This window comes from Coptis chinensis, chromosome 2, assembly GCF_015680905.1.
Source record: "Coptis chinensis isolate HL-2020 chromosome 2, ASM1568090v1, whole genome shotgun sequence".
Lineage (NCBI taxonomy): Eukaryota > Viridiplantae > Streptophyta > Magnoliopsida > Ranunculales > Ranunculaceae > Coptis > Coptis chinensis.
Window position 1 is genome coordinate 64129205 of NC_141457.1, and position 9785 is coordinate 64138989.

At 35.2% G+C, this 9785-nt stretch overlaps 1 protein-coding gene across 1 annotated transcript; it reads right to left on the reverse strand.

Moving 5' to 3' along the window:
* Nucleotide 1: 1 nt before the first annotated feature.
* Nucleotides 2-685, reverse strand: LOC147517137 (uncharacterized). The gene has a single exon (XM_086593490.1). It carries the CDS (start codon nucleotides 683-685, stop codon nucleotides 2-4), a length of 684 nt encoding a protein of 227 aa, XP_086449616.1.
* Between the last annotated feature and the right edge of the window lie 9100 nt (nucleotides 686-9785).

Here is a 9785-nt window from a genome sequence, read left to right on the forward strand (position 1 = left end):
GTTATGTTGCTTTATAAATAACCTGATGCATTCCAAGCAAGTGGACTGCCAAGCGAACAACATTTGGTACCTCCTCATGCATTCTAAACTCTAATAGATGCCACACAGCTTCTGGTGGTCCGATATACCTCCCGTCGATGTACTGTTGGATCTCGTCATTCGCTCCAGTTAGCACCATAGTTGTTTTGTCAAATCCCTTGTAAATATATTTAGTGATATATTTGACAGCCCGAACTAATGCACATACTTCAATGTTAATGTGGCAGTCAAACATTTTAGATAGATACGGATTATATGGAGCGACATTTCGGTTGTCAACGGTATGCTCACCTCTTATCTTGCTTTTGACCTTGTACATTTTTCCTGGGTTGCGACGCATATAAAGAGGGTACCCTTCTCGATCCATCGTTGTCTTTTCAACAAATTCTCGTGGATAATGGAACCTGCACTTGCCATCTTGCATACATGGTGCTTCTGGGTTTTCAACACCACACACACCATGAATCATGCACTTCATAACGGTCTTAAAGAGTGCAGGTTGAGTGTCAGGGTTTAGAATCTCGGTAGAAACTATTCGATCCACTTGTTCAGTGGTGCAAATCTTATCCTCATGTTGAAGGAATATGAGAGCGTGCATGTGTGGGAGGCCGCATTTTTTAAGTTCAATGGTGTAAACATGTGCCATTGCACGTCCAAACACGTCATTTTTTATGATTTCATTCATTATCTCTTTTCACTTCATCTCAAATACTCGGGCGACCAACGCAGGTTTATCAGATGCTGTCTGGTGACTCTTAAGCTCATTTTGAATTTCTGGCCAATTCGGATTTGCAGTGACCGTAACAAAGACATCCGGACGTTTATTGTATCGTGTGATCGCCATTGCATCTTGATAAATCTCATACATATGGACTCCCTGTATGTGACGATGGAAGAATAAAACGCTAGCCCACTTGATCTGGATTCAGTCCCTGTGTTGCAACATCTGTCAATCCTGAATACAACTCTGCACGAATCTCAGCTTGATGATCTCTGAAATAGCACAACTTGTTCTGTTCGGTTGAAGCCCAACCGTCAACAACAAATTCTTGGCATAGAGGCCCTCCCTACAAGATCGTTGAATACTCTGTCGGGCGATCAAACAAACGATAAGCATAGTACTACGTCTGGGTCAAACGCACATCTGTTGGACGATTATTTTTGACGTCCCATTGGCATAGATCAGGAGACCAACCAAGTTCTCCTCGAGGAAATAGAAGAACATAATGCAGTGGCAAATAAGTAGGATTACACTCACTTATCCTCTCTAACCCTCCCCTTCTCAAACGAAGAACAATATCTCGCAAGCTATCAACCTCATTTCCATTACTTGGTAATACCACAACAATTTCCTCTGTAGATGGAAGGTTATATCATCGTCGGTCACTACCAGAGCTGTAATGAAGACGAACAAAAATATTGTTGTTTGCAGAACCATTTGAATTTAAAATCTCAAAAGCATTCTTATAGAACTTGTAGAAGTCGTTGTACTGAATAAGAGTGTCTTGAATGATTTTTAAGACGTCCCGTGACAAATGAGGATTCTGACTAAGGCAGGTGATTTAAAGCCTCATTTCCATCATAAAAGTAAAGCTGTGAATAGACAGGATCCCTTCTTGGATCTGCCAGCAGTGATCCGACTCTATGGTAGAGTCCTCCATGTATAACAAATGACATTGGACCACGCCCATGCAATACACGCATGTCCGGATTAACACCAAGGCTTGTAAAAGCATTACACACATTGTATGACCGAATGTGCTCACGAAATGACCTCGCATTGACATCAGATCCTTCATACAATGATTTAAAGGCAGGGGGCAGTTCAGAAAGCAAAGACAATTTGATCTTTCCTTGTAAACATCACATCCCAAATAAAGGTCTGTTTTTGGTTGACTTTGATAGTTGTTCATCTTTCCAATGTAGGGTATAACAGAATCCACATTGGACATCCATTCGACCAAGATAATGTTGTCCTTTCCATGGAGTATGTGCATCTTGCATGCGATTCTTTTCTTGGTGAGTGCGTTGAGCCAATTGTCGCCGAGTAGGTACTAACCCTCGTGAGGTAGTATGTTGAGAAAGAGTTGAAGAAGTAGTATTTCTTTTCCTTCCTGAATGCTAATAGAGAAATTAAGTGTCAAAAATTGATTTAAAGAAACATATACTTTACAATATAAGGAATAAGATGAAGAATATTTCTTTTAGAAAAAAGAAAAAAAAAACATGAATGCTAATATTACACTTGCATCTGAAAATTGTCAAAAACTGCTTTAAACATAATTAATAGTTTAACCAACAACTTACAAATGAGATAACTACAAAAACAAAAATAGTATATCAAATCTTTGCTTCACGATATATATAATAAGAATTCGCAATGCATCTTCGTAGTATTTAAAAAAATTGATAGCATGACATGTCCAGTAGCAATTACCTCTCAATTATTAATACATGATGGTTAATATTCCATGAATTAGATGAAAAATTCTTCATACTATGGTAGAAAGAAACAGGTATTTTATAGCTTAGTTTACCAAGATATCATTTTTTTTTTACTTTTTCGATTGTAGAGTCCAACAAAAGTACAGAAGAAGTGGAGAAGTGGTATAAATAAAAAAAAAAAAAGATACCTCAATATTCTCAGCATTTTAAATGCGGAATTGCTCCCGAAGTCTTGCTCTATGAATTTCTACTTTCGTTTGATGTACTATTCGAATGTTGAGAAAGAGCTGAAGAAGTTGAATTCTGAGAAACATTGTAATCATTTTTGTTGTTATTTCTTTTCATTCCTGAATGCTAATAATAATACATTCATCCAAAAAGTGACAAAAATTTATTTAAATAAACAATATAAGGAATAAGATAAATAATATAAAAAATAACAACTCATAATCAGTTTGTTACTTTTTAGACTGTAGATGCTAACAAAAGTACAGAAGAACTGGAGAAGGTGTGCTATGAGTATAAAAAGATACCCCAATATTCTCAGCATTTTGAGCGTGCAATTGCTCCCGAAGTCTTGCTCTATGAATTTCTACTTCTATTTGTTGTTCCATGATGATTATACCTTTTAACTTAAAAAATAAACGGTAATCATACCTCAATTGATTTAAAAGACCCTTCAAATCATAATTGGATACACTAAAGAAAATAAATAAATACAAACCTTATTATGCAAGAGTTTTTTCCAGTGTAGTCAATTTTCTCACAACTCTCAGCCAAAGAGTTTTTTCCAAGTGCAGTCAATTTTCTCACTCAACTCCCAGCCAAAGTTTCTTGCATCCTGCACAAGAAAACTACTGAACAGAGGGATACAAATAGAACAATGTTAATTTAACTAACTTTTTAAAGATAGCATCCAGGACACGAAATTTAGCTGATATCATTTGTGAGTAGTACTACAGAAGAATAAAATTTTCATATATTCTCCAAACCAAACTGGCCACTTATCTAATTAGAACGAAGGAGATCAATCACAATGTGGCTGAGTTACTGTCTAATTAGAACGAAGGAGATCAATCTTACATATATGTTTATACTTTTAAGCAGTAAAGCAAAAGAAATCAAAGCATAATACGGCAAGATGACCCACCAAAGGCAAATTGAAAGAAAAGTAACTCACAAAAGTGATTATTTTACATTTCCACAGATGACAAAAGTACATGAAGTGAGAAAACTAATAAGAAACTTACAAAGAAAACTTTTGGGGTCAATATATGCTTGCAAGATTCCTTTTTTGTTTTCTTTATTTGAACTTCTATGGAGTTGACATATTGCTTGCATTCAAATTAGAATTAATTAGGCAACAAAAGAATTAATGAATTGATAAAGCGAATCTGTAGACTGTTTTCTGAGCTGATTTGCAGATAGTCCTCTGCGCACTCCTATCATTAATGTAACTACTCATTTAATTAATAGAATGTAACGAAATAGTTCCTGTAATTTATTTTGGAGGAAATACTTACTCTAAGTTACAAACTGAGCACCATGATGAGAATTGGTTACTTTGCCACTACTCTTACTGAGGTTTATGTATCTAAGCCTATTCCCGACCAAATTTATTGCAAATGTCAAAACTGAGCAAGCGCAAATTGGCAGATAGTAGAAGTGGGAAAGCGGCTCAAGATGTGCAATCACTACAAGATTGTGGGGTACCTTATGATGGGATATCATAAGCTCAAAAGTGTGATAAAACCTCCTAACACATACAAAGCTATAGTAGTTGATTTTGCACCACCTCCAGAAAATGATGAATCTTTTGCTCCAGGCAAAAAAGAAGAGAATGAAGACAGCCTGCAGAAAGGAGAACTCTCCAACCAAGCCAATAGCGTTTGGAAAGTTACGAATAAAGAGGTACGGATATCTTAGCAGGCATACCAAATTTGTAACTCTTGGAAACTTGGACTCATGAAGCTAATAAGGTTTTATGTTGCTGATGAAGCTAAGGATGCATCAATTCATGAACTTGATATAACACTAATGTTGCCGAAGAAGCTAATGATGCACTGACACATGTTGCTGATGATGCTAATGCACAAAGTTGAAAACAAAACAAATCTCAGATCAGAGGGAGAGTGCAGATTTGGATTAACTTCTTGAAAAGTAACCGGGGGCCCTAACTTCGAGAGTGGAGCTAGAACATTCTTTGCTTGTACCATGCACATAGATAGCGTGGCTTAATTTGAATGATTTTGTAACCTGCTACAGTTTCACAATATGGTTAAGTAAATATCTAAATGATATGCAAGTAATGGTAGGAGACTAAACTGAATAAGTTTTCAACCCTTATTGACATCATAAGTTTTTGTGCAATAGATAGAAGTGCACTTCTATTCAAATGGATGGAATCTTTAAAAGTGGTGTTTTTGAAGATAGATTTTATCTTAGAAAACATACTGACTCGAGTTTCATAACAAAAGTTGGAGTTTAATTGTAATATTACTAAAATCCTCAGGATGATATCAATCCATAGTTCCGCTTGGGATCAATAACTGATTCAAGAATTTTTCACCCAGAAGAGTTTCACGAAGCCTCTTCACGTATGTACCTTCATATCTGCAGCAGGAAATAAAATAGTGAACATCAATACATTTTAAACAATGATACGTTTGCAAGAATTGCTTATGATTCTTGTCAGTTTCACTTGATCCAGAAGTATTGCAGGTAGTCCCAAATTTCCCCAAAGTGAAGACACTCAGGCATTCACTCATAAAAAGAGCAGCCACACATGGAACTCACTAACATGACGAAAATAACCTAATTATAGTAAAAGTACATTATTTATATGTTACCTACTCGACTACTACTTATCTAAGCAAAGAAGGCATGTGTCTTAAATGTGATGCACAATACTGCAAGATCCTAGAAAAAAGAGTCTGTTGATAGTTACGTTTTAAAACTGCTATATCAATACAAAGCCTTACTTGTGAGGAGGGAGGTTGCTTAAGTACTCTAGCGAAGCTTCAGCTTCAAGTAGTTCTACACCGTCTATGTCTAACAAAAGTCTTTTACTGAAACACAATTAATTCAGTGTTTGATTCTATGTATAGAAGAGGATAAAGTTTCTTTTTTGAGAATACTAATCTAGTAAGTGTTTGATTCAATCCGGCACTAAGTGTTTGATTATATATATAGAAGAGGATAAAATTTCTTTTTTGAGTTTGATTCAATATATATAGAAGAGGATAGAATTTCTTTTTTGAGTTTGATAAAAGTCTTTTACTGAAACACAATTAATTCAGTAAGTATTTGATTCAATCCGGCAGTAAGTGTTTGATTATATATATAGAAGAGGATAGAATTTCTTTTTTGAGTTTGATTCAATATATATAGAAGAGGATAAAATTTCTTTTTTGAGTTTGATTAAATCTAGTAAGTGTTTGATTCAATATAGAATTTCTTTTTTTTAAGAATACTAATCTCGAGGGGCTGAGATTTAAATCTAGTAAGTGTTTGATTCAATATAGAATTTCTTTTTTTTTTAGAGTACTAATCTCGAGGGGCATGAGATTAAATCTCAGCCGCCACATAGCACCAGTCCTATTATGTTATATTGATAAGTACTAGCTAATGACTAAATAGAACAATGGAAACGGCTGTTCTTGGGCTAGTATAGTTAAAACCAATATTTGCATTCAATATTCTTTATCTCCTACTCCAGTCCCATGTACAAATAGGTCCATAACTCCTCTTCGCACGATATGCTATCTCTCACCTCGCATTACACTATTTTATGTTGGGAGAGATACAATGAAATGCTAGTCTTTAATATTTGAAATATTTGAGGAAACCAAAGTCATGGGATTAAGATTCGTTAGAGCGGTTCGGATGTATTGTTGTCTTTATGAAACTTTCTTTTGCACGACTTGGACTGGGAGGTCGATAAACATTACATACATGTAAAAGTTCTTGTACGGAACATAGGGGCATATTCTAACTCAGGGGAAAATTGATGAAATGTGACCGCATTAAGCAATAGCAAACACTGTTTTTAGTTTGTCGTTTAGACTGTGCAAAACAAATTTATTAGTATTAGCTTCAAAGTACAAGATGCTAATAATAGCTAGGAATCATGGGGAAGAGTTTTGAGACAAATTTATAGGGGTTCGGGAAAGAAGAGGTAATGACTATATAGGCGGTACGGTTTAAATATAATGTGTGATGAATCAATTCTATCACCTGCTCGAACTTTAATTTGAATTTAATTTGAATACAATGTGTGACCAATGGTGAATCAATTGTATCACCTGCTCGAACTTTAATTTGAATGATTGTCCTGATTAGTGCTTCTTTTCTATTTCCGCTTTGATATTACCACAAATTTTTACTGTCTAATTTTAATATATAATAATTATATAGCTAAACACCATTCAGGCATTCACTCACAATCTATTCAGAAAAAATGTATCAGATGGTTCACAATTAACATTCATTATAAATGACATTTTTCTTCACATTGTTTTCTATCATCACCCGACAAGTGACATTATTTTAAGGGTACCCTTATTTTAATACGATCTCATGTGTACTTCCATGCACCATTTCATAGGTATCTCTGCACCTCCAGCTGAATTACTTCCATTCCCAACTTTAGTATCTTAAGAAGTTGAGAGCCATTGGTGGTGATGAAGAAGATGATGAACATGCAACATAATTACTATTAAGTGAACGCTTTGATTATGATGAACCACAACTTCGCCTTGTTTCAATTCCACCAAAGACCACCGTAAAGTCAAAGAATAAAAATCCCGAGGGGAGAATTAAATCTCTTCCAGAAACGAGAGAGTAAGAGAGAGAAAGGTGGTGATGGAGTCACATGTGTTGGACACTTGGATTGTGCTCTGCAGATGAATGTGGTGCATATAACACTTAAACACATGCAAAATGGTACATTTCTCATATGGCTATAAACTTCAATTAGTGGTTGTTTGTTTTTCCCAACTTCAACGTTCAGAGGTACTGAATCACTTAAGTTCAGCATTCAGAGGCTGTAAATATTGTTTGTTTTTCACCTTGATTTAAGCATTCAGCAGTGAAACTTAGATTCAGCATTCCGCGATTAAGTCAGCACTAAACGCTTAAGTTAATTGCTGAAACCATTTGCTTCCTGTTATGCCCTCTATCTAGCACCAAATTTTGATAGTACTGCCTTTGGGTTTCTTTGGTTATTAACCCAAAACCTTGCCATACATGTTTCAAATTCCACTTCTTTCTGGTTTCATCAACATGGACCCTTCAATTGTATTCCCTTCTTCCACTAATCAGACTCTTTACTTCAGCAACACCCACAACAATAAATAACCAATTGAATATGACGATCACCAACAATACATTCTAAGGAGGGAAATTCAACACCCCAATCAGATTATTTAAACTCCCACTAATTTAAGAGCCCTCCAAATTTACATAAACACTAAAGCTTAAATTTTCAAAACTTACAAAAACCCACCATCGTTGTGGGTAGGGTGCTATATGTCCTCGCAAAGTAGTAATGGAAATTTTATTTACATTGGCATGCATACATTCTTTAAAAAAGGTATATATATATATATATATATATATATATATATATATATATATATATATATATATATATATATATATACTATTAATAAATTAAAACAATATTTATTTTAATATTATTCATAACTAAAAAAAATATGTATATATTAATGTATTGTTTCGACCTCCACCTACTTGGCAAATGTCCATTAGTAGTGGCCTCCATTTTATTCGTTTAATCGACAGAGCTAAAGCTCAATTTGCAATATCATAGATCAATGTACATGCCCATTAACTTATGTGTCTAAGGTTGAACCTTAGCTACATGGCTTGCCACTAACATACATTAATTTATGTCCAGATTCGTTTCTTATCAAAGGGATAATTATCAGTTGAGAGTTATATTCAATTACAATTACTTAAGCTACAAGAATACTTGAGCTACAAGGAGTCTCTACTCTACCTATATAATTACCAAACTATTTTTCATACATAACTACGTTCTTGAGACTTGATCTCATCGATAATTTGGGTACGTAGTGTCACACCCCGAATTTCGACAGAATTCGAAAAAAACATTATTTTGTTCCCGACGACTCTTCGATCTCCGAAGTGTGACGCACTCTCAACTCCTAAAAACCCATAAACAGTTTAAATATGCGGACAATTAAAAACTAATAAAAATTTCAATTAAACAAATGTCCTCTTCATTACAAAAATTCATCAAATAAGATTAGGTTACAAATCTCTTTTCAATAACTCTTTAATTAAAATTACAAATGAAAATACAAATAATATTTCCTCAACTGAAAATCTATATCACCTTAAGGGAAAACAAAACCTATCTTGAAATGCAACGCTAACGCAAACCACAAGCAGCAACCAATCTTCTTCAACACTAAACCTGTCAAGACTTATCAACTGTGTTCATTTAATGACCACACTCGATAAGCAAATATACAAATCGGGTCAGCATTATAAAAATGCTGGTGTGAGTAGCTCTAAAACACAACATATACTTATACATATATTTATATACAATTCATACGGCAGTTAATTCCTCCACAGAGGCGCCTTAACTTTCCACGACTAATACATCATCCTTAAGTACAATAATTAATGCAGGTAGTTCCTCTACTGAGACGCCTTAACTTCCCACTAACCACACAACAGACTATACGTATAATAAATAAGGCATGTAGTTCCTCCATCGAGGCACCTTAGGTTCTAACTAAATTACTAACCAGCCAAACATATACAATCATCTATCTAGAGATATATCATTTACCAACATATTACCATAATTATATTAATTAAGGTTTTCTTTGTGTGTCCCTAAAATCACATCGTATCTATGTCTTACCTAGTTTCCCTAGCTTCCACAATCGCTACCCGACGCCGAACATGTGCATCCACATGCCTCCCCTTACATAATGAACCACTCCGTGCGTAACCACCCGGCGAAATGATGCGACACCGTAAAATCCTCACACCCGGAAGCCATTATGTAAGTAATGCCACTATTCGGCATAAAATATCGCGCCTCGTCGTTCTATTTTCATGACGAAATAATCAAACCCACTATTCGGCTACGCCAGAAGGGCCATTCATCTTAACTGAAACGCCAGAAGGGCCAATCACATTACTTACGCCCGAAGGCCATTCAGATTCACTGAAACGCCAGAAGGGCCAAATCACATGAGTTGTGGTAGCTAGGTTCTAGGATTTTCGTTACGTAATTT